General features: G+C 52.0%; 1 protein-coding gene across 1 annotated transcript in view; it reads right to left on the bottom strand.

The window, feature by feature from the left end:
* Pik3c2b (phosphatidylinositol-4-phosphate 3-kinase catalytic subunit type 2 beta) overlaps positions 1–24,828 on the bottom strand; it is a 44,521-nt gene extending 19,693 nt beyond the window's left edge. Inside the window, exons 1-15 of the mRNA XM_051147406.1 lie at positions 23,866–24,828; positions 19,648–19,748; positions 18,806–18,960; positions 18,380–18,500; positions 15,758–15,869; positions 15,528–15,607; positions 14,709–14,772; positions 13,026–13,172; positions 12,239–12,272; positions 11,278–11,473; positions 9,240–9,362; positions 4,254–4,421; positions 3,612–3,723; positions 2,067–2,209; positions 748–936 (exon numbers count right to left, since the gene is read on the bottom strand). Of these exons, the coding sequence (XP_051003363.1) occupies positions 748–936; positions 2,067–2,209; positions 3,612–3,723; positions 4,254–4,421; positions 9,240–9,362; positions 11,278–11,473; positions 12,239–12,272; positions 13,026–13,172; positions 14,709–14,772; positions 15,528–15,607; positions 15,758–15,869; positions 18,380–18,500; positions 18,806–18,960; positions 19,648–19,748; positions 23,866–24,795 (2,675 nt within the window). The 5' untranslated portion in view covers positions 24,796–24,828. The remainder of the gene's footprint in view (positions 1–747; positions 937–2,066; positions 2,210–3,611; positions 3,724–4,253; positions 4,422–9,239; positions 9,363–11,277; positions 11,474–12,238; positions 12,273–13,025; positions 13,173–14,708; positions 14,773–15,527; positions 15,608–15,757; positions 15,870–18,379; positions 18,501–18,805; positions 18,961–19,647; positions 19,749–23,865) is intronic.
* Between the last annotated feature and the right edge of the window lie 485 nt (positions 24,829–25,313).

Genomic DNA, 25,313 nt, shown 5'->3' with positions numbered 1-25,313 from the left:
CACAAAAAACAAAAACAAAAAAACAAACAAAAACTTTGGATGAATATATGAAGTTTGGGTGTTTCCTTATATGTAAATTTTGCCTCAAAAAGAAAAAAAAAAAAAAAAAAAAAAGAAATGAAAGCCTGAGCTCTCCGTGCCAGAGCATGGTGGCCCATGCCTTTAATCTCAGCACTCAGGAGGCAGAGGCAGACCGACCTCTGGATCTCTGTGAGTTCAAGGCCAGCTTGGTCTACAAATCAAGGTCCAGGCCAGGTAGGGCTACATCATGAGAGCGTGTCTCAAAAACAAAAGTGTTTGGGTTTTTATTTTGTTTGTTTGTTTCAAGATAGGTCTTCTCAGTGTAGCCCTGGCTGTCCTGGAACTTGCTCTATAGACCAGGGTAGCCTCAAACCCACAGAGATCCACCTGTCTCTGCCTCCAGAGAGCTGAGAGCTGGGATTAAAGGCGTGAGCCACCATTGCCCATCCAAAAATCAAGAAGTCCATGCTGAAGTATTTACAACAGTTGAATGACATGCCATGGATGAATGAAGAGCACTCAGACACCTAATAACAGTGTGGTGGAGTGTAGGTGGCCTGCATGTGAGGGTACTCACAGCATAGTTTTATGAGATGAGGGGAAAATGAGAGGAAAAAGGACAACTGGAAAAGCCCTGAACACTCATGTCTGGGCCACCACTTCCCCCAAGCTGGCCTTTCAGTGATGGCAGGGCTGGGGCTGAGACAAGTGCGAGCTACAACTCACGTGGCATGTAGGAGTCCCAGGGCATCCTGGTGGTTCATGTGGGCCCACTGCTTCAGGAGAGCATAGATGTCGGGCAGGCAAGCCCACTCCCAGCTGGGTGCACTGGCGAGCACCAGGGGGAGCGAGTTCACCTCCGAGTGGCAGTAGTAGCGTTTCTCCCACAGGTGCTTCTTGTCAGCATCGGTGAGCCTATGCGGAGAGTGGTAGAGTGAGCCAGAGGGCAGAGAACTTTCCGTTCCAAGGGAATTGCTGCACACACTACCACCATGCTGTGGCTTCCCAACTTTACCTCACATTATCACCCAAAGGGGCTTGGTGACTTCCGGCACCTAGGCCACACCCCCAATGGCAATTGGGTCAGAATGTCTATAGAAACTAAGCACTGGTTAGTGACTCCAAGTGAAGCAAAGTTTGGGGAAGCGGGGTCCAAATCTCACCTTTGATCCCATCTCAAGGACTTGTCTCAGACTGAGGCCAAAAGCATGGGCCAATAACATCAGACCTGTAAGCCCTAAGGGTACTACTTCCGAGCAGAGCCACTAGAGGGTGGTGGGTAACACTTGTCAGGGTATGGTCAGCTGAGAGGCCTCTTGAGACTTCTCTTGCCTTTATAGGGTCTGTAGCTAATTGGGATCAGGTGTTTAATGGGAGGCTGGAGCTGAGGGGCTAATGAAATGAGGGGTCAGGAGTAGAGTGGGGGCAGGGGGATGTCTGCGTCTTTTGTTCCCCGACCCAGCATATGCACTGTGCCATGCAAGAGTCCAGAGAGGCGGCTAGGATGAGGGAAGAGTCCTGACTGCTCACTCTCACCCCCCTCCCTCTCCAATCCTGGTGGACACAGCAGCCTCAAGGATGAGATCAGCCTGGACTCATTTCCTCCTGAGAGCTGCCAGCTTGCCAAGACACCTGATCCTTCTTGGAATGTGACAAGGGCCAGAAAAAAAATGCAAAGGCCTTTGGTGTGGCAGGAAGAGGTGGAGGGACAGGGAAGTGAGGACAGTGGCCAGCTGCCCCACTTGACAGCAAGTAGGAGACACAGTGTATCTGGGGTAGGGGCAGGTCACTCACTAGTGTGGGGCTGGACATTCTTGGATCTCATTTCCTGCCTGCCCTATCCACTTTCCCTAGTGTCAACTAGAGAAAGGTCTGGGGGCTGCCACCACCTCCTTTTGCCTCAGTGATAGCAATGGCTCTCTCACCTACAACCTCTAGCCCTCGGACACCTGGGTGGGGACTAGATGCTGGGAGGTGAGAGGTCAGGCAGACAGGGACAGACAGTGGGAAGCCCATGCCACACATGGAGGTGCCCTGGGCCTCACCAGTATAGGGATTCCTTCTGCGTGATGTCTTTAAGTTTGCGCTGGTCCTCCTCCAGGAGGCTGCCAAACTCATAGCGGGGGCTGAACTTGTCTCCAGGGGGGCTGGTGAACTTGATGTCAAAGGCCGAGGTGGGGAAGTCAATCTTGGGATAGGATCGGAGAAGCAGAAGCAAGGAGAGGGGACAATGTCAGTGCACGCAGCCACTTGCCTGGCCTCACACCCTCATGCTCCCCTTCCCTGAGGCTCTTCTGTAAAATAACCCAGATGCCTGTGGTGATGCCCAAAGTCCCAGCTGTAAACGTTCAGCAAAAATCGAAAGGAAACCATAGAGATCCTAGGGTGCTGGAGCACAACAGTAATCTCAGCACATGGAAAGGCTGAGGCAGGAATATCACTGCAAGCTTTGAGGTCAGCCTGATCTACACAGTAAGTACCAGGCCAGTCAGAGGGCCTGTTTTATCAAAAAAAACAAAAAAAAACAAAAAAAACAAACAAAAAAAAAAAAACGTGGACTGGGATAGTGGTGGGTGGTGCCATGTCTTTAATCCCTTGGGAGGCAGAGGCAAGTGGATGTCTGTGAGTTCGAGGCCAGCCTGGATTACAAAGGGAGTCCAGGACAGTCAGGGCTATGTAGAGAAACCCTGTCCTGAAAAACCAAAATCAACAGAGAAAACAAAAAAGAAAAAAAAAACATGGGAAAAATGGGCAAGTGGGGGAAAGGCTTGGTTGAGATACTTAAGAATGACAGGGTAAGCTCCTCCACCGTACCATCTTTCTTAATCTATTGATAAGGTAAGTCACTGAGAGTCCTTAGTGTGGTCCTGGGGACCTCCTTGTGCGGTCCTGAAGGCACTGTAGCCTGCTGGGACCGGGGATCACACCTGAGTGAAGGCTCTAGAGCCTGTGATCATCTGCTGTGTCACCAAATATACATCCTCCTGAAACGAGCACCAGAGCTGAAAGGTACAGTTCTCCAGAGAGTTCTTCTCACTCATTCAGCAAGCACAGAGGATGCCCTGCCATGTACCGGGTGCTTTCCTAGACCCTCGGTGCAGAGTCAGAAGACGAAAACACCCGCCTCCAGGAGCGTGCAGTCTGTATCTTTCTATTTCATTTTCTGTCGCTTTTGCCATTACCTACTCCATAGCGAAGCGTCTCATGGGCCCAAGAAAAGGGAATCAGAACTAGGACTGAGCCAACTTCTCTCCCTCCCTCCCTCCCTTCCTCCCTCTGAGGAGAAGAGGTCCCTTGAGTGACTAGTAGAAATGCTTTCCCTTGGGCCCCAAGAGAAGCACCTGAATGGATCAGGCCTAGAAGTATGAGGTCTCAACACAAAGGGAGCCCTGGGTGGAGGTCTCGGACCCCATCTTGAGAGGATGATGTGAGCTGGGGCCGGATACTTTCCACTGGTGTTCCACGTTCACTGAGGTGCTCGGTCCTATCTCTTCCCGTGCCCACAGTTCCTACCCAGAGCTCAATGGGGGCCTTGGAGCTGACTTTGGTGCTGTGTGATAGGTGAGTGGGACAGATAGGCTGGGTCTCACCTGCAGGATGACGCTGTCCGGCTGGTGGAAATTAGGCGCACTCCAACGGGCACTGGAATTTTCCTGTGTGGCTGGCCACAGGCCCAGAAGCTTCCGGCCACAGGTCAAGACTCTAAGGTAGAAGAAGAGCGAGATGAGCCAACAACCACTGCCTGAGCTGGCCATTTTTCTCCTGCTCTCTTGCCTCCAAACCCTTTCTAGTTGAAGCTTCCCTACTTGGGTCCCTTGGATCATCCCCACAGGCCACGGACGGTCTCGTTTCTAAGCTCCAGGAAGGCTTCCATTACAGAAAGCCCCTCCGAGCTCACACTCCCTCACCAGGATGACCTGCTGGCAGGGATGTCTCCATGAGGTAGAGAGGCCTGGAAAGATGACCTCAGAAGCCCTCCTGATGACAGGGCTAGATGACTTGTTACAAGGACAACGGTCTCCCATGCCCCTCCCCCACCTACCAAGTTACATCAATGGTCCTGGTCACCAGTTCTATGCATTGGCTTCTCTACTGGGATGGGGGCCTCTGGGCTTCACAATGAGCCCCATGTGGCCAACCCTTCCCTGGGTCACCTGTAGCAACCAGGCTTTATCTTTATCCCCTGCTGTCCCCTTCCAAGGCCCGAAGCCGCTCCCCTGGGGCTCACATACTGCCTGAAGTTGAAGAGAGGGGTAGTGACCCAACCCAGGGCCTCAGGCACCCGCCTCTGCTTATTGGCTTCAGAGGAAGCCCCTGGAGGGGGAACGGGCAGGGCGTAGAGTGTGGCACACAGCAGGGTCTCCCGAGGCAGCCTGTTCACTTGCACCGGAAAGCAGATCCTAGGACACAAGGGGCCCAAAGTCAGGAGTCTTCTGGGGCTGGGGGCTTGGGAAGTCAAATACAAACAGAGAATCAAGCTTGTCCCTAGGTAAGCCTCCCAGGGAACCAGGACAAGTCTCAAACTGAGCAGGACCCCCACTGGGTGCTCCTACTAGACACTCCCAGAAGCCTAGGAGGACCTATCTAAAAGTCAAAAGCATGCCCCGATTTCCAGGCAGGGCAGAACTTGCATATAGCCAAAGCTATCTCACTGTCCAGGTGACCGCCCATCCTGTCCTGTGCTAGGCTCCTTTTCTCACTCTAAAACTTCTTAAAGTCGGGCGTAGTAGCCTATCCCTGTAATCCCAGCACCTGGGAGGCAGAGACAGGCAAATCTCTGTAAGTTCGAGGCCAGCCTGGTCTACACAGAGAAACCCTGTCTGGAAAAACCAAACCAAACAAACAAACAAAAAGATTTCTTAAAGTGAGATCAAGAGGGGGAGTTAGTAAAGCTTCCTTTAGTTCTTTCAATGCCTCAGCACCTCTCCATCCCCTGTGCCACACAGAAGAGCCACCAAGAAGTAGCACCAATTCCTCTGCCCTCAGTGCACTCAGCTAGCTTATCCCCACCCCACAGCCCACTCATTTGTCTGCACCCCCTCTCCTCAGCCCAGGGGCATACCCCCAAACAGGCTCAAAGTCAAAGGAAGAAGAAGGAGCTTTTCATTGTCCCCTAGGATTGAGAGAGGCAGGAGCAACAGGCACAGCCATGGAGCACCCCAGGCCAGATGTTCTGCATGGTCCTCGCCTACACCCAGCCACACCCTCTGAGTTCAGAGTAAGGAGATTTGGGTGCAGGGAGAGGGAGAGAGCTTGGGGGCTAGGGAAAAAGACAGGCAGGACCCACCCCGTTTACCTTTCCCAGAAGCTGTCCCTGGGCCAAAGTCCACACTTGCCACACCCTCCTGGCTGGCCCAAGGCCCAGCTGCTTCTACACCCACAGGGCACAGGCAGGGCAGCTACCCCCAAGGTCAGAGGTTACAGAGAAGGCAGCCTCCCTCTTCAGTGCTCCTAACTCCTGTGGGAAATCTCCACTCAGAGAAGACACTCAGCAGCCATGGACTGGCACAATCCAGCTCTGCCCCAGCTGCCTCTACCCTGGGGGGGCCCCACAGCTATAATTAGGGCCCCTTCAGCAGCCAGCGGACATGCCAGGCTGGGTTTGGCTAGAAGTGAGAGAGCACGTCGTCGTCGGCTGGGCCTATTTTGAGAGTGAGTTGATCCCCTGCCCTGCTACAGTAGGAGGGAGAGCAGCTGACCCCATCTCCTGGGAGAGGAGTTGGTCTGGTCACCCAACAAGGAAGAACAGCCTGGCTGACTCATGGTATGTCCATCATCCCAGGCCTTGGGAGGCTGAGACAGGAGGATTGCTGGAATTTCAAGGTCAACATATGAGTCTGCACAAGTACGAATACCTGTCATGGAAGAAGGGAGGGAGGGAGGGAGGGAGGGGAGGGAGGGAGGGAGGGAGGGAGGGAAGAGCCTTCTGACTGAATCCATAACACAGAGAAGCAGGCAAGGCCTCCCCTTTCTCAAGTTTTCAGCATATCTCTGTGATTCCAAAATGGCCTCCCTAACCCTTTGCCAAGGCATGGCCAAGGGAACCCCCTGCTTCTCCTGGAGAGCTGACTCTTCTTGCCTAAGAAAGTCTCCTCCCTCAGAGCCCTTCTCCAACATTCTAGCACTGGGGCTACCTCCTCCAGGGAATGGGCCGGGGCTGCTGCATGGCCATTCACAATCTTGGGCAACTGAACTGACAGCTTGGCGCTTGGCACAATCATCACCAGGGTCCTTCCTGCTGTGTGACATTAGTTATTATACTTGAACAGGGTGGTGTGACAGAGATAGCATTTTCACGCAAACATCACTGCCACCCACCCGGAACAGAGAAACAGGAACTGAGAAGGCCAGAGCTGAGGTGTTAAGATGAGGACAGTGAAGGAGACAGCATTTACCAAACTAGATGTTGGGCCAGGTTTGCTCCCCCCGACCCCCTCATCTCGTCTTATTATTTAGCTTAGGCTGATCTTGAACTCATAGCAATCCTCCTGCCTCAGCCTCTTAAGTGCTGGATTACAAGTGTGACCCATCATGCTCAGCTGTCCAGGTGCTTGTCTATTTATCTGTTTGTTTCATGTTTGTGCTATTGGTGAACCTAGGCAGACACTCTACCGCCGAGCGAGCTCGTTTCTTAGTGTCCTCACGACTCTTCAAAACCTTGCACAGCACTCCTAGAGTCACCTCCATTCCAGGCTGTCAGCATCTACTGAGGGTGGCTGCCTCATGGCTGACTCTGAACTCCACAAGTGGTGCTTTCTCCCACATGGCTTGGCCTTCGTTAAGAGCCGCACGTGGACATTAGGGAGGGTAGAGCTGAGGCAGTGCCCTATATGCAGCTCTAGGCCTTAGAGGCCTGGCCCGGATGGATCAAGGGAGGGGTCTCACACCTAGCATAGAAGGACACCGTGTGGGAGGGTGGGCCGTGTTCCTACCTCAAATTCTGTCAGGGAGCTGGTCCTCAGCACCCCTTTCCTAAGCAGCAGAGTTAGTGAGGATGGGACATCTCTATGCTATATTCAAATTCCAATGCTCTTTACTTGGGCGGTGTGACACTGAGCCTAGGGTCCCACTGAAACAGGCCACACACTCACGGAGGTTCTGCCTCAACTTCCTGAATGCTGGTATTGCAGACCTGAACACCACGCTCTGCTTCTCGGGCACTTCTCAACGCAATGTCTCCTGGGAGTTTCTCCTACCCTGCTAAGTGTTTGTTAGCGGCAGTCATGCACCGTTACAGCTCTACAAATGACCTAAGTGTGAAGAACAGGGGCTTCCTTCCCTCTTGCCCATCTACAAAATAGTCCACCCAGAGCCTCCGACTGCCTGGTTGAGTATCCTGGACCTCCCCGGGGACGCTCTTCTGTCTCTATAACCTGCATCCCACACACGTGAGTTGCATTTGCTACTTTGCAAATGAAGACACAGACCTGGCAGGTAGCCTGCGGAAGTGAAGCCTGGGCGGGGGTGGGAGGGGTGGGGGGGGGGGCAGCTAGCAAAGGAGCTTTCTGACTGTCGGAAGGGAAGGGTAAGACGGGGTGGGCGGGGTGGGGGGGGCAGCTAGCAAAGGAGCTTTCTGACTGTCGGAAGGGAAGGGTAAATTAAGGTACCGGGGCAGGCAAAGCATTGGGGGGCAAACACCTGCAATGCCACCCTCAAGGTCCCCTCCCCCCTCACTTCTTTCCTCTTTTGTTTGGCTGAAGCTTTCCTTCCTGAAATCAAATTATTAGTAAATGGCATGTGATGCCATCTCGTGTTGGTGGCTATCATATTTATAACCTGCCTGGCTCAGTGCCACGCCCGCCTCCAGATGGAACAGGTGTTCTCAGGTCTCAGTCTGAGAAGCTGAGGCTCAGACAGGCTAGAGAGAGGACAGGACCCTAGTCCTCTACACAACCCTCCCTGCTCCATCCATGGTGGGCAAGCCATGCTTCCTCTGTCCTGTTCTGTTTTGTGTATGTATTGAGCTGGGATCTCCTGGTTGGCCTAAACTTACTGTGTAGCCCAGGTTGACCTCAAAACTACAACCATCCTCTTGCCTCTGCCTCCCCAAGTACTGAGATTCTAGGGCCAAAAGCCAGGGCCTTGTATACGCTAGTCAAGCCCTCTATTTGAGCTACACCTTAGCCCCGCTGCCTACCCTAAGGGAATGCTAAGAGGAAGGGAGGATATAGAAAACTTGCAGTCTAGTTAAATTCTTTTTGTTTGTTTGTCTGGAGACAGGGTTTCTCTGTGTAGCCCTGGCTGTCCAGGACTCGCTTTGTAGACCAGGCTGGTCTGGAATTCACAGCGATCCACCTGCCTCTGCCATCCTCAGTGCTGGGACTAAAGACTTGTGTCACCACCACCCAGCTTGGGGTCTCTCTCTATAGCTCAGGTTTGCCTAGAACTCACATTGCAGACCAGGCTAGCCTTGAATTTGTTAACAGTCGACTGTTTTGTTTTTTTCAAGACGGGGTTTCTCTGTGTACCTTCGCTTTCTTGGACTCTCTTTGTAGACCAGGCTGGCCTCGATACCCTGTTTTTTGAGTGCTGAGATTATAGGAATTTGTTCCCCAACCCATGCAACCATTGGCTATTTTTCCCCCAAGACAGGGTTTCTCTGTGTAGCCCTGTCTGTCCTGGAATCACTCTGTAGACCAGGATGGCTTCGAACTTACAGGAATCCACCTGCCTCTGTCTCCTGAGTGCTGGGATTACAGGCACGCAATATCACTCCCAGTGGCTATTTATTCTTGAAAAGTGTGTGTGTGTGTGTGTGTGTGTGTGTGTGTGTGTGTGTGTGTGTGTCTGTCTGTCTGTCTGTCTGTCTGTCTGTCTGTAAAAATAAAACTAACCCTTCATGGATCAATTTTACAGAAGAGTGGCCTTGTTTTCTGCCTCCAGTTAAATTCTTTAAGAGAGGCAGGAGCGGAGCAATAGGTCTTTTTAAACTTGGCCAGTCATATTTATATGACCCATTATAAATTATAAGGAGCCTTTGAGGGTACATCTGATTGGATGTTCCTAACAACTTGAAAGGTAGAAATTATAATTGTCCCCATTTAAGAGTCAGGAAAGAAGACTCAAGCAGCTGACCAGCCTGTCTGGATAAGGACCGTCATGGAATCTGATTTGACCCAGCCTTGCGCTCTGTTCCAGGCCTGACCCCTGTTCCAGGATACTCCTGAAGTGAGCAGGTATCCTGAGGCTGTCCTGGAGCTTGGTGAGTGAGGACTTACTGCTGGTCCCAGATGATGAGGTGAAACAGGTACTTGGAGAAGTGAGCCCGTCGGGTCTGCAGAGGGCTGCACAGTTCCTTGCCGCCATGGCTGAGGGAGCAGGAGAGGTAGAACTCTTCATAGCTACAAAAAACCAGGAGCAGGTCAGTACACCCTCAAAACCAATCTCAGCCACCCAGATGCCAGCCTCCATTTCCTCTGGTAGATTCTCTTGACCTCTGGAGAGTGTAACATGGGGTCAGGGTGAAGATAGCCAAGCCGGGCCTAAGGAAGTGTGTTAGCATACTGCCCCCAGTCTGCCTAGCAACCTATGATGTCATCACCTACCTGTCACTAAGTAGGCCAGCTGCCAAGAATATAAAAAGGACAAATCCACCTTGTCTCTTTCTCTTGCTCTCTCTCTTCTTCTTTCTTTTTCTCTTCCTCTCTTTCTTTCTTTTTTTTTCAAGACAGGGTTTCTCTGTGTAGCCTTGGCTGTCCTGGACTCACTTTATAGACCAGGCTGACCTCAAAGTCACAATGATCCACCTGCCTCTGCCTCCCGAGTGCTGGGATTACAGGCATGCACCACCACGCCCGGCTTCTCTTCCTCTCTCTTGATCTCTCTGCTGTCTCTCATTCTCTCTCTCTTTCTCTGACTCTCTCTCCCCATGGGGTGTCCCTCTCCCTTCCCTACTCTCCTATAATAAACTTCTCCATATCATATCTTATTTTTCATATTTAATATTTCCTGGGTTTCAGCACCAATGTAATGATTAAAACTGAGGTGTCAGACACCAGATATAATATGGAGAAGTTTATTATAGGAACATGGGAGAGAAGGGAAGGAGCTGAAAGAGAGAGAGAGAGAGATAGACAGACAGACAGACAGACAGAGAGACAGAGAGAGAGACAGACAGACAGACAGAGGAAGAGAGAAGCAGGAGAGGGAGATGAGGTGGGTTTACCTTTTTTATATCCTGGGCAGCTGGCCCACCTAGTGGCAGACAGGTGATGACATCATAGGTTGCTAGGCAGATGGAGGCAGGTATGCTAACAACATGTGCTTAGGAACAGCAACTTGACCTGGATGCCAGAGTTTTAGGCCTATGCCAAGTATAGGAGTGCTTTTGTCATTTCATGGGAATGGTCTTCCAGTCTTCACTTTTATAGTCAGTTCTGGCCCATCAAGTGCAGCATACAGGCACACACTGGTGTGTGTGTGTGTGTGTGTGTGTGTGTGTGTGTGTGTGTGTGTACACGTACATATATATACACATAACACAGATATGTATGTATGCGTGTCTGTGTATATATGTATATACGTACATATATATGCAGGCAAAGAGGGTGGAGCAGGAAAACGACATATGCTGCCATGAATGCCAACACATGGGGGTCCCTGTGGCTCATGACAGGTGCCTGACAGAAGAGGTCAGAGGAGGCCCCTGTTTCCCAGGCTGCCTCCTTTGTTCTACGCCAATCGCCCAGAGGAATACATTAAGTGAGAAACAAAGAAAGAAGGAGAAGGAAGAAGAGGGGGAGGGGCTGGCCAGGGTGGGATGGGGCCAAATGCCTATTCCCCCAGGCCTCGGGACTCTGGGGACCCAGAGGAAGAGCTGAGGACTACCAAATGAACGTCCTCCTCCACCCACCCCTGCAAGGGAACCCCAGACAAAACCCCTCCCCATCCTCATTGTGCCTCTGCAGGAGAGTGCAGCCATTGGCATGGGCCACACTCTATCTGGGAACTGGCCATCTGTCGCTTGTCTCCCTCAGCTAGCTTTGGATCTGGAAGGGGCAGAGATGCCGAGGCAGCCAGGGCCTGGGGGGTGGGGGGGGACACGACTGGCAGGTGCTTCTCCTAGGGGACTTTCTCTCTCTGAGATGGATATAGCTTAAGCTCCCTTCTGGCACTAGGCTCACCTCTTTCGCTCTATCCCACCAGAATGCCACACAATGCCACACAGCCTAAGATGGAGGACAGTAAGGTCACATGCAGAAGGGAAAAAGCCACCCGGAAGTGGGGCTCATCTGTCTTCCCAGAGCTCTGACTCACCTGGTAGCCCAGATGATGGGAATGCGGTGAGTGGCATAGACAGTGAAGGCCAGGGCCCCAGAGAAATGGCACGCCTCCTGAACCAAATCATGCTTCCGGCTCCCAGGCACTGCGGTCTGGAAGTCTGCGTTGAATGTGTTGCAGTACAGCTCCACCAAGTCCAAGATGGCTGCTGTCAAGGCTTCCACCACCTTCTCTGTGAAGGGAGGAGGTCAGAAAGGATACTCAGTAGGACTCAGCATGGGCCATTTTGTTGCCATGACAGTAGTGTGGGTCAGCGATACCCAAATGTGAGCCAATCTCTAATAGCTACCACAAAGCTTACCCATATGTAGAGAAATGGGAAAGATACAGGGGCATGCACTGAGCTGTTGATCAAGAGATGCCCAGCTAGCTGGGCATGGTGGCGCATCCCTGTAATCCCAGCACTCGGGAGGCAGAGGCAGGCAGGTCTCTGTGTGTTCACACACACACTAAATTAAATTAAAAGAAGAAAAAATTTTTGAAAAAAAAAAAAAAGGAAAGAAAGAAAACTCATGACACTGTTTTTTAGGATGAGGATCTGCTTCAAGATTGTAAAAGAAGAATCCTAGGGGGGAAAAACTCCTTCTTCCCATCTCCCAAGTCCTAGTCTAAGTTGGAAGTGTAAGGGGTCGTGGCTGCCAAGAGTAGAATCACAACCTAGCAGGGTGAGCTTTTCCATCTGGATTGAAGAATAAACTCATCCTTGCCGACGTCCCTACCCCACCTCACCACTCTCTCCATACGGGCTGATCAAGGAGAATAATGAGAAAAAGATCTGTGGAAATAAATGTGGGCTCCAGCTGTGTCCACACCTCCTAAGGAAACACACACACACACAAACGCACACGGGGCCAAGGAGGAGGAAGGATGTGGGCTGAGCCAGCAGTTGGCACTTTCCAGCCTCCTCAGGACAAAGAGGGAAGTGCACTGCCCTTACCTCGGTTTTCCCTCACAGCCAACACGCTGGGATCCTGGAGGGGAAAGAAAGACAGAGTCAGACAGAGCCCAGGCCCATTTTTATCACCAGTTGGAAGGGCTTCTCACAGCAGCTGTGCTCTTCTGGGCAGGGCAGGGCTGAAATGTGAGGAGCAGAGATGCTCTAGGGAGAGGGAGGGAGCAAAGATCTGTACTGGAGCCACAGGGTGGAAGGAGGAAGCGGATGAAAAAAAAACCATGCTCACCCTAAGGGAAGAGCCCCACACTCAGGTCCCAAGGCTGGGAATACAGGATCTGTAGTGCTAGCTCTCTGCTGTGTGCTCTTTATGGCACACAGCTCCACTGTGCAGTCACCGAATCTGGGGACCCCCCCTCCCCTTGGATAACCAAACTGTCAGGCAAGGCCTTGGTGACTAAATAAAGCCTTTCTGGCCTTGCCTCATTAGGTTATGCCCATAACACTAAAGCTAGCTAGCCCATCCATATGCTTAAGGAGAGGGGCAGGCTTGGCATCTATTTCCCAGGAGCTCTTGGGTCTGATGGGAGTGGAGAACCACTTTTTAAAAATTTATTTTATTTGTTCTGAGAGAGGGTCTCACTATGTAACCCAGGCTGTCGTAGAACTCACTGTGTAGACCAGGATGGCCTCACAGAGATCAACTGCCTCTTCTTCCCTAATTCCAGTGGCTAGGAGAGCCGTTTCAGGAAGTGGACACCAAGGTATTTGGCTAGCAGTGGCCCCTGTACCAGAGAACTCCCTGTCTCTTCCCCATGCTGACACCTCATACCTTCTGGATTTTCGGCTGCATGCGCGAGGGGCAGGGAGGCAGCTGGTTGAGAGCACTGGTGATCTCAGGAGTCTCCACAGCAGCCAGAGCGTTGCAGATGGCCTTGACAGACTGGACCACCCTGTCAGCCTTCAGCGGGAAATCCCCCTGTGGGAGGCCGGACAGTGAGGCAAGTCACTCAGCTCTATGCCTCCCCGCTAACCCAGTCTTAAAGCCTCAGCAAACAATCTCTTGCTTTGAGTGGACCACATCCATGTCCCTCCCCCCCCCCACACACACACCCTGTCTGTTAGCCACAGCCCTAAACCTTTTATTCCCAGTCTGCAGTGACAGTTAGTCTCTGCTATACAAGCACACACAGGTCTCCGCCAGAGGCCTACAGTGTTAAGAAATCAATTGGCAGGAAACAGTAAGGAGGCGAGAGAAAGACACTGAGGCCCCACTTGCTCTGACTTCTCGTAGTTCACCACAGAATGCCCAAGCCAATAATCCTTCATGTCCATAGACAGGGCTGCACTCTTCCACCACCCCCCTACACTTTGGCTCCTGGAGTTTTCTCATCTCCTCCTGTGTTTGACCGTGACCACTTTGTGTCAGTTCAGATTAGGGACCAGGAAACCTACTCCTTCATAAAGCCTCCCCCTCCCCACACCCAGTCATCCTCTTGCGTCTCACAGCGTTAGACGGACATTCCCTGAGGCTAAAACAAGTCTTCCGCTATGCACCTTGCCTCTGCCCAACCCCCAAACTAAGCACAAAACACTGCAAAACAGTCTAAGAAGCCTCATCAACAGCCATGTTATTGTAGAGGCTACTACAGGAGAGGATGGGTTCAAGTAGTGAGGCAAAGACATATTGCCCCAGAGGAAAGAATCCATGACGGGAAACTGGACTGAGGACACAGGGTTGTTTGTTTGTTTGTTTTTTGAGATAGGGTCTTACTATATGGTTCTGGCTGGCTTGGATCTCACTGAGTAGACCTTGAACTCAGAGTGCTGGGATTAAAGGCGTGTGCCACCATGCCTGCTAAGGGATTTCATTTTTGAAGTCCACTTCCAAAGAACTTTGCTTTAGCTTCAAGATATTTGGCCAATGGTTCCAAGGCTGGCAGTTCCGTAGAGATCGAAGAAGAAAAGGATCTAGCCTTGGGACTTGCCACTCTCCTGAGGGTATGACATCTGTGACACAGGCTCAACAGAACCTCTTAAGACAGTGTTCCTGTGCACTTTTCACCAAAAAAAAAAAAAAAAGTCTGGGGCCACACCTTTATCTTGGAGATGCTCTATTCCAGGAACAGTGATCAGAGTCCACCTGTTTACTTTTTTTTTTTTTTTTTTTTGGTTTTTTGAGACAGGGTTTCTCTGTGTAGCCTTGGCCATCCTGGACTCACTTTGTAGACCAGGCTGGCCTCAAACTCACAGCTATCCGCCTGCCTCTGCCTCCCGAGTGCTGGGATTAAAGGCGTGTGCCACCACGCCTGGCCCACCTGTTTACTTTCACAGAGGGACAGACACCTTTTTACACTCTGGCCAGCTGCCCCACAGCCAGGAGGTGTTTTGCTTGTCCAGAGCTAGAGGAATAAAAAGAATTGTCGCTGACAGACTGTCATCCAATAGCAGGAAGCCTGAGGAGAAAGGAGCTTCCAGTAGCTCTTCCCTGGTCAGTCCCAGGATGTGTACTCACGTCAGCCAGCAGGAAGGCGTCCACCTCATTGTGGTAAGTGTCAAACAGAAGACTCAAGGCCTGCCTGGGGATATGGGGTGAGAAAAATCACACGAGAGATCACAAAGGGTTCACTGCCCAGGGAGACCCATGACTTCCCTTTCCTCTCCCATGTTCAGGGACCCTGGTGTGAAGGGGTTCCCCACTCTCTCCATGCCCCATGAGGATGAAAAAGGAGCCCCTTTTACTCTGCTACCTCTCACCTAGAAAGGGACAGAAAAAGCACTCGATCAGCAGTTCTCAACCTGTGGGTCGCGACCTCCCACAGGGGACACATGTCAGAAATTTACCTTATGATTCATAACGATAGCAAAGTCACAGTTATGAAGTGGCAATGAAATAATTTTATGGCTGAGGAGGGGGGTTCACCACAACATGAGGAGCTGTATTAAGGGGTCGCAACATTAGGAAGATTGAGCCCCGCTGGCAGGCATAGAGAGAGGACAGGACGTATGCCCTGGGGTAGGGTCATCTTTACAAAAAGTTCTTTTTGTTTTGTTTTTCAAGACAGGGTTTCTCTGTGTAGCCTTGACTGTCCTGGACTCACTTTGTAGACCAGGCTGGCCTCAAACGCACAGAGATCCACCTGCCTCTACCTCCCAGAGTGCTGGGATTACAGGTGTGTGCCACCATGCCCGACCCTTTACAAGTTTCTTGGGCCAAAGTTCTAGACATTTATGAGAATTTGTCACCCTAGCCGGAAGCCAGGCAAGCATATCTATGCTATTCCCCGCCAAAAGTTCTAGCTCGGACTACACCAAGGAGGTGGCCCACTCTCACCTGCTGATGGTCTGCTTGACTGGCCTGTCTTGGAGATGGATGAGGTAGTTCAAGGTAGAAGGGCTCTGGTCATCATTTACCTGAATGAATGAACAAGACCCTCATCAGGCAGAGTGACCCCTCTTGTCAGCCTAGGATAACCAGCCCACTCCCATAACATGTTCCCTCTTACCCACCACTCACTCTATCTGCCCCAGTATCTACAACTGTCAGCCATTTCCAACACGTACCGTCCGGGCCAGGTCACTGCGTATGGCCTTCTGCTCCATCAGCTGTAGTCGGATGTTGATGTCAAACTTGCAGCAATATTGGATATACTCATGGCTGCCCAGGGCATGCTTACTGGCAGGGTAGGGAGATAAGACCATTAGCGCCTTAGGAACTCAGTGGAAGGAGAGATGTGTACTTTAGCTTGGGGAGGGACAACCGGGGAGGAAGGGTGGGAAGACCGAGGGAGAGACTGGTAGGGGAAAGGCCTCCTACATTGTAGGGCCTTATCCTTTACTCCTGGAAAACGTCACAGTAAAGCGTTGGGGTCTTTCCTGAATTAAAGCCGCCCACAACATGTCACCCTTGGGCTACACAAATGATGGCTCGTTCCTAAGATGGGAACTGCTGTAAAGAGTTGGGGTACAGAGGGACGTCTTAAGGGGCATCTATCTGTTTAAATGCTATTCTCTTGGCTTTAATAACCAAGAGAAGAGTGGGCTGAGTGATGCTGACGCTGGTACCACGTCGCTCCTCCCTCCACGGTCCTGCCTTATTGTGGATCCCCTGTGAGTTTCACACTTTCTAAAAAGGTATACGTAGCTCTCACAGCTTGGCACCCACACAGGAGACCCTCAGTTCATAGGAGGCAGCCTGCTGAGTCCTCCTGCCACCCAACCTCTTCCACTCTCCCCACATCACACCTCAATCTGAAAGGAAACCCACATGAAAAGTCCCAACAAGCGCCATTCTGGGCCAGTGCTGCAAGCTGGGCCAGGCCCTAGCATCTTAGTAGCAGAAGCTGCCAGAACGGCGAGAATCTGGACTAGAATGGAAGGGAACGGAGGGGAGCAAAAAGAAAAGAGGGGTGCAGAAACTTCTGGAAATACAGGGCCTCAGGCCAAACAAGACCAGCCTAGACGTAGAGGCTCTCTACACCCTAAGGGGCCCCAGACCTGCAATATGAGCTCTGACCTGCTAAGCTGAAAATAAAACTGAGCTACGGAGGTGGGGAGACTAGACTGCCGGGCAGGCCTGCGGGAGGGTCTGTGAGGAAGGAAGAGGAGTACAGTGGTAGAAAGGGGGAGGGGACAGGAAACCCGCTCTCCCCTAGGAGCTTCTCAAGGCTCTTATCGCAGAGTCGCCTGCATCCTGGAGCAACACTGCCTTCAGTATCGGCCCCTCCAGCTCTGGGAGGGAAACAATCCTGAGGGCTTCCTTGGGAACTAGCCATGTTCTGGAAACCCCAGAGGGCCTTTTCCACCTAGAAGCCAGTGTTATGCTTTTGTACAGGGTGGGTGGGGGCAAGTCATGGCTCTAGTGACTTCAGCTTGTTTGTGAAAGGGCTTTAGGCACAAGTTGGGGTCTGGGTGAGGGGAGCATGGCCCAAGGACTACTGTCTGGTGTCATGTCACCGGAAACATTGCATTTCACATCTCCTACTACCTCTAAGACTCCAGGGCTTGAGCCGTAAGTGGTGGCACACGCCTTTAATCCCAGCACTTGGGAGGCAGAGGCGGGTGGATTGCTGTGAGTTCAAGGCCAGCCTGGTCTACAAAACGAGTCTAGGACAGCCAAGGCTACACAGAGAAACCCTGTCTCGAAAAAAAGAAAAATAAGAAATGAACCTTTAAGCCGGGCATGGTGGTGCACTTGAGGAGGCAGAGGCAGGCAGATCTCTGTGAATTCAAGGTCAGCCTGGTCTACAAAAAAGTCCAGGACAGCCAAGGCTACATAAAGAAACCCTGTCTCGGCGGGGGGAGGGGTGGGACGTGTGGGAGGAGGGAATGAACCCTAAGTTCTGACTGTCAAACCTGTGCTCTAGGCACAGAGCAAATCTATTCTTTCATCTGCATTTGCTGGAGGGAAAATGAGCAAAAGTGGCACTTCACAGAAACTGCTGGGAGGGGAGACACAGGCCTTGCCTTTCCCTGCTCCCAAGGTCTGTTTCTATCAAGGGGGCCCCAGATGGTGGGCTGCAGCCACACAGAAGCTTGGGTGGAGGACAGAAGATCTCCTGATGCTGGCTGCCACACGATCCTACTCCTGAGGGTGGGAGCCCTGCCTACTCCACCCCAGCTTTCCACAGTCCAGAGGAGTGGAGGGGACTTCTCTCAGCTGGTCCCACATCACACTTTCCAGGGAGGCTGCCTTCTGTAGAGGGCACTGAGCTGGAAGCCAGCCTAGGAGGAGGTAAAGCAGCTACACAGGCCAGTGGAAACAAAGGCCTGTTGGCAGGGGGAAAGCAGCAAGAGCCACTGCCGCCACTTCTCCCTTTGGCTCTCTAAGGGCATTTCTGCCCAGCGCTTGCATGTCCTCTGGACTGAGAGGAGCAACCTGCCACTGCCCTCTAATCCGCCTCTGCACACGGAGAAGCAAGGAGACGCCTGCACATAGATGCGACCTCATCTTTGCTTAATCCCGGCTCCAAGCTCTCTCTCCACAGCAGATTTGGCTCCGGATCCAGCCAACCCAGCTGGGGAATATGTGCGACGTGGCCGGGAATGTATCCAGAAAGCAGGAGTCCCGACTCCAGGGTTAGGGAAAAGCAGCAAATGCCAAGCCTAGTGCTGTTCTCTCTCATCCTCCCAGCCAGGAGGCACGTTTCACCTCTGTCCCACAGGGCCCTCACTCCATCCACTCACTTCTGCAGGAATTCCTCCAGCCCGCAGGGCTTAAGCACAAAGTCGCCCACATCCACTTCCCTCAGCTCGTCATGGGTGTAACAGAGGGTCTGGTAGATGACCAGGTCCACAGTGGAGGAACCTGTAAAGAGCAAGGCCAGGGCGGTGACATCGGGTAAGTGGGACAGACCCTCCCAACCTTGACCCTTTATCACTAGCCAAGTCGTCTTAGTACCACCAATAGTCAGATAAAGTGGGCAAACACACAGCCTGGGGCTGCAGGAAGTTACTGTGTACATAGAAAGCCCCCCCAGAAGACGCATCCATCTGCCTCTCATTCAGGCTGCAGAGCGAGGTGAGAATCAAAGCCAAGGGACTCCACAAGCCAAAACCCAGTCCTCCCTGCCTCACCCCTAAGGATACTCACATAACCCCCAACTAACTTACAGTTGCAAGTGAAAGTGAGTGGCTCCGGAAGACTGTCACATAACACTGTCACCTTCAGGTTGACCTCATCCCCAAGGTGTTCTGGGCTCGGAGTGACGGTGCTCCAGACATATCCAGTTAGGGAATAGTCCTGGATATCAGAGCCCATCCGAAGGCTGTACAGGAAAACAGGAGGAAGGACTCTAGCCCTGTCTTCAAAGGCTCAGCAGGGCCCCTCCCACCCCCTCCCACCCTAAGGCCCAAAGGCTTTTCTGTCTCTACTCAGCTGAGCCCCATGATCTGTGGGCCAGGCTGGGGCAATGGGGGGGGGGGGGGGGGAGGGCAGCCCTAGGAACCTGTACTCTTTCTTTTTACTTCTTTGGTTTTTCAAGACAGGGTTTCTCTGTGTAGCCTTGGCTGTCCTGGACTCACTTTGTAGAGCAGGCTGGTCTTGAACTCACAGTGATCCACCTGCCTCTGCCTCCCGAGTGCTGGGATTGAAGGCGTGTGCCACCATGCCCGGTTCTTGTTTTGTTTTGGTTTTTGAGTCAGAGTCTCACTATGTGGCCTTGGTTGGCCTGGAACTTGCTTTGTAGACCTGGCTGGCCCGAAACTCACAGAGACCCACCTGCCTCTGCCTCCAGAGTGCTGGGATTAAATTCGTGTACCATGGCACCTGGCGAACTACGATTTCCTAAAAACCTGCAGGAGGGAGGTGTCCTGCTTTGTGGAAGTTTATTTAATATAGCTCTTCCTCCTTCCTAAAGGAATAGATTGCCACCTCTGGAGACCCAAAACCCTCCTGGCCCCCTTCTACACTCCTCCCCCTCCCCTCCCCCCACATCCCATCCTTCAGCTCTTACATATCCAACATGTGGCAAAACGCAGCAACTTCCTCATCTCTCTCCTCTGAGACTTCAAACAGCTCGTGGCCATTGGCGATGGTGTGGGACCGGGAGCCCATCTTTAAGAGAAGAGCAGCTGATTCAGTGTTTTTTTCCCCCTCTGGCATCCCTTTCTGGAGGGCCGCCCAGATGTAAACCCACAGCCTGTGTGAGGACTTTCAACATAACATAAAAAATTATATATATATATATATATATATGAAATCCAGAAACACATTATCTGCCAAAGACCAAACTGAAAAAGGATTTGAAGCCTGGGGCTGAGAAAGGAAGCCGGGGCAGGGCATTGGACAAGAGTGGCCAAACCTGCTTTCTGAGGAGGACGTGTCTGACCAGGCCATCATGGCCAATCAGTGTAACGCAGTGCCGAGGGTGAGCAAAATACTACAGGGAAGGCTCCTAGAGACATGGGTGAGCTGAGCTAGGCCACACAAGTGGTCAGCCCAAATGGTCCCCAGGAAGGCCTGGCCTTGGACAAGAGTCTCAACCTTCAAAGCCCCAGAAATGATGCTTCAATGGTGGGTATGACTCAGACACGCATGCCTTCTTAGGAGGAACACAAAGCAGAGATCTGGGCTAGAGAGAGCCTGGCCTGGTCCCTTCTTTAGGCTCCTCAGAAGCTTGTTGGTTCTAAGTAGCTAGGACCACGGGCAGCCTGCCGGGGTCAGCCTCAGTTCCTCTCCAGGAACATGCATGTGGGTGCTGGGATCCTCAGACAAGGCCCCAAATGGCCCCTCATCCCAGGGCTGCTCTCAAACACACACCCAGGAAACTGTCAAATGAGCCCCAGGGAAGAACGAATAAGGAGGTAGCTAGCCCTGCTAGGCCTCACAGGCCTGCCCTGGGGCAACCACCCAGGAATGAGGCTTTGGCTCCATGGAGTCCCAAGCTGCATCTGGTAAAGGCAGCAGGTTCTAACAGCTGCTCTGGGGGAGGAATGGGGGGTGTCTGATGCTGTGGTTTGCCTCCCATCACCCCTTGAACTGTCCTCCCGCTCTCCCTGACCCTCAAGGCGGAAGGCAGCAACCAAGCTCCTCACTAAATGTTCTGAGTGAGTCCTCGAGTGTCCCTCCCTCTGGTCAGTCTTGCTCCCCTGGGTGTGTGTGGAGTGGGGGTGGCAGTACATGAAGGGGAAGGCAGCAGTGGGGGTAGTTGGCATGTGAGGTCCTGGCTTTGCCAAGCGTATGCCTGTGTCCCAGTCTAAACAATAGTACCACTGTCAGCAATTAACCTATGACAGAGAGTCAGAGAGAGAAAGAAGAGTCAAGAGAGGCTGAGGGAGAGGGAGAGGGAGAGAACAGAATGGCCACTGAAGGCCATTTCATGCCCTTTCTGTACCATTCCCTGGCACTGTAAGAAAACAAAAGCCACTTACGTTTGCCCGGCTGGCAGGCCCTGGTGGCATCGTCCGATGCTGGTCAGGGGAGTCTGCCAGGCAGAGGCTGGCAGCGGGGGTACCAGGCTGGTATTTGGAACCAGCCCTTTCCAGAGATGGCTCAGTGGGCCCTGGATAGGAAGGATTCTTCCGGCTGGAAGCCCGGTGAAGGCGGGGTGGGGGTATAGGCGCAGAGCTCAAGGGGTCTCTCCTCCCAGCAGGCTGAGCCCCTGCCCCAAGCTGAGGTGGGGAGGACCACTGCCGCATTGCTTCCCACACCCCAGAACTGGCAAGGGCTTTGGCTTTGCCCTTGGTTCTTCAAGGAGACACTGCCAGGGGCCAGATCGGGCTTCCTTTCAGTACTCCGGTGACACCCGAGATAGGGGAGGGAAGACAAAGGTGACCACCTACCCCAGGCTGCCTGATTCTGTGAGCAGGCCCAGCTCTGTATGAGGAACTCTCCCCATCCCTATAAATAGCAGAAGCAGCCCCACCTCTGAGTTGAGCCTTTAAAAAGCCTGCTCTCTGGAGCTGCAGCTCACCCCCATAAGGCTCTGAGGGGCTGTCTCTGCAGAAGCAGAGGAAGGAAGGACAGCGCAGCTACGTAGAGCTGGAATTGCTCCCCAAGGCTGGACATGAGGCTGGAAAGCCCCGGAGCATGAGGACAATGGTAAGGAGGAAAGAGATCTGGAACGAGACGCCACAAGTTGCTACAGAAGCCCACAGCTGTCGAGCAGCTGCTTGGCTCCTGGGAAGCAGGGTATCCAGAAGTCAAGGGTAAATATAAAACCAGGTAGCCTTCAGGTCCCACCTTTGGAGACACTCCTGACACCCCATGGGCCAAAGACATGTCAAGGCTTCTGTGAAAGCCACCTGGGATGACATGTAGAGACTTTGCACTTTATCGTGTATATAAAATAATGTATATACTATAACTTGTAGTGAGTATATAATATAATGTATATAATAAATAACATAAGCCCAATCATTATTATCATACTGTCAGGCTTTTTCTAAATATTTTCACTGAGGAAAGACAGCTAAAAGAAATCGCCCCTTACAGTATGAGTGCACTTACTGCCACTGAACTATATATTTTTATATGGCTACGGTAAATGTTATGTTACAGTGAGGACGGGAAAGTGAGAGGAAGAGAGAGGACAGGAAGGGGGAGACTCTGGAACAGGACCAGGGTCTAATACCAGCTTTGCCTTTTTTTTTTTTTTTTTTTTTTTTTTTTTTTTTTTTTGAGGGGGCGGGGAAGGTTTGAGACAGAGTTTTTCTATGTAGCCTTAGCTGTCCTGGATTCCCTTTGTAGACCAGGCTGGCATCGAACTTACAGAGATCCGCCTGCCTCTGTCTCCCAAGTACTGGAATTAAAGGCGTGCCCCACCACGCCTGGCGCTCTGCCGTTTCTTGCTGCGTGGCTTTGGAGCATGAGATGGGGTGTTGTGGAGAGAGGGGTGGGATTGGGTATTTATTCTGTGAGCACTAAACGGCCTGCACAGCAGCTGGCAGGGCAGAGCCTCAGGAGTCAGGAGTAGCTCAAGTCCCACATCACCATCCACCCAGAGTCAATTCTCAGTCTGGTGGCTCCTAACTCAGTCCTTACACCATGAGGTAAGTACCTATTCTTAGGAGACGGTATCCTGGGTCCAGCCATCTCAAGAACAAGTTCCATCTTGCTGGCAGAGTCAACACTGAGTTCATGTTCCCAAGCCCCAGAACCCAATTCCTAGTCTGCTCCTTTAGGCATTTTCATGTTTTTCTGTTCATCAGTAAAGGATGGAAAGAGAGAGGTCGCCATTGTCCATTATCCCAACTAAGGCACACAGGTTGTAATGTGCTGCCCGTCTTGACTAAAGCTTGCCCACTCCTTTGTTCCCCTACTGTTCTAAATTCGGGCAAAAGTCTAAGAGAGGACGTGGCTGCAAAAAGCTGAGTTGAGGGTCCCGAAACCAGGTGACCTGGAAAGGCCCAGTCACCCAGGTCTACTTCCTTACTTAACTCCTTCTGTCAAAACACGATTGGCCAATACAACACCTCACTCAGCTCCTGTTCCCATCCTTTAAAAATGTTGTATAATCTCCCTTTAGGAGGGAGGTTCAGATCCCGAACTGGCCGTCTCCCTGCCCACGCGCACAGAGGATAGAGGATAAAGCTTGCATTTTTAAGCTTCTGTCTCTGAAGTGAGTGTTCTCGGCTTCCACCCCAAACACAACACTGTCAGGATTCCCAAACACCTGCCCCCAGAAGAGCCCTTTTAGCCAAGACACTGATCCTTAACCTAGAAAAGGAGCCAGACCTTTCCTGATGTTCCTGGCCCCGCCTCCCGTAATAAAGCCTATCATAGCTGGGAGGTGGTGGCGCACGCCTTTCATCCCAGCACTTGGGAGGCAGAGGCAGGTGGATTGCTGTGAGTTCCAGGCCAGCCTGGTTTACAAAGCCAAGACCAGGACAGTCAAGGCTACACAGAGAAACCCTGTCTCAATTTAAAAAAAAAAAAAAAAAAAGCAAAAAATAGTTACCCTGTCTCGAAAAAACAAAAACAACAAAACAAAACACATGCACACACACACACACACACACACACACACACACACACACACACACACAAAACTCAACCCATAAAGCCTATCGTGGCTCCCTCCCCAACCCAACCCCAAGCACCCAAGGGCCCCCAGGGTAGAAGAAGAAGAAGAGAGGACCGAAGAGGCAAGTGAATGCTTGGTAGGTCTGACTCTGGAATGGCAAAGAGACAGCAGTTTCTGTTCTTAATGAATACACGGGAAGGTCCTCACCGGAGCAGCAGAGATGCGGCGGTTCTTGCCAGGTGTCGCATTCTTCCGGTCGGCATACCCAGAAGCATAGGTTCGGGGGGGCACCTGAGGGGGCATCGTCTTGCTCCGGGCCACGGGTTTTCCAGAGGTGTCCTTGTTGAAGTCCAGGGGCCCCCTGCCCTCCTTCCAGCCCCTGGTAGCATCAGACAATATCTCCGAATCGTAAGTTGACTTCAAGTTGAGCCTTGTAATCGCATCATTGATGCCGTCATAGTCCACAGACCCAAGAGGGCATCGCTGTCCACCGCCATCTGGCAGCTCTTCCTCTTCTGGGTCCTGGGGCCTTAGCAGTTTGTCAGATGGCTGTCCCACCAAAGACAAACTGTTGATGTCATTAGGCTGAGAGATCTTGGAGGGTGAGGGGGACCCCTTTCTAGGAGGCAAGGGAGGGGCATCCCAGATAGAGACCCGAGGAGGCAGAGGAGGTGGGGACAGTTTCTTGCAAGAGCCATCTGTGTCACCTGATCCTGGAGACAAAGAGCACCTCCCATCTGAGCCATCAAAAATATAGAGATAGTCTCCAGACAGGGAGCCCTTGGGCCAGGGATCTGGGCCAGGCTGGGGATCCTGGGAGGTAGACTTGGGGAGCTCTTCCTGTGGGGAGATGGAGTTGTAATTCAGGGTGGGGTCAGAACCAGAAAGACCGCGCAAGAGCTTAAGGTCGGTCCGCCTGCCTGCCGGCTTGCTGTAGAAGTCCAAGGCTGGCTCGTCCCAGCTGATGAGAGAGGGTTCTGTGTTCTGCTTGGCCCTGCTCTCCTCCCTATGATGTCGGAGCCGGGAAAGAGCATCATATTCCATCTGCAGGGCTTCGGCCATAGCCAGCTCTTTGCGGCTGATGCCCACAGACTCCAGGGACTTCCAGTGTTCCCCGTTGCCCTGAGTGGAAGACATGCTGAGGATGAGGGCACGGGAGGCAGCGAAGCCTTCTACTTCCTGCCAGCGTCAGGCCTGGAGGGCTCGTACATGTTGTCTTGGGACCTGCAGGCAACGGGTAAAACTGTGACTTAGTTACAAAGCAAGACGTATCAATAAGCTGATATTGTGACGATAAGGTGACATACTCTGAGCCACTGCCCATTTCCTGGGTGCCCACAAGACAAGTAAAGAAACTGAAAGATAGAGGGAAAAAAAGAGACCCAAGGACTTTATTACATCTATCCAGCCACCATTGCATCTAGTCTCCATCTCTGGTCCTAATTGCTATTCTTACTTCCATCACATGTGCTTCAAGGAAAGAAAAGTGGTACTCAATTTATTTACTTTTAACAATTATCTATGTATTTTTTTTACTATCGGGAGGACATGAATGCCACGGACACATGTGGAGGTCAGAGGACAACTTTCAGGAGTCACTCAAAAGAGGTACTTTTCATCAGGTGACAGTTGTCTAGCAGTGGGAGTCAATGGTA

The sequence above is a fragment of the Acomys russatus genome, chromosome 6 (genome assembly GCF_903995435.1).
Source record: "Acomys russatus chromosome 6, mAcoRus1.1, whole genome shotgun sequence".
Taxonomy (NCBI): domain Eukaryota; kingdom Metazoa; phylum Chordata; class Mammalia; order Rodentia; family Muridae; genus Acomys; species Acomys russatus.
Note: the sequence above shows the minus strand (reverse complement) of the source record. Positions and strands in the feature narration are given on the sequence as shown.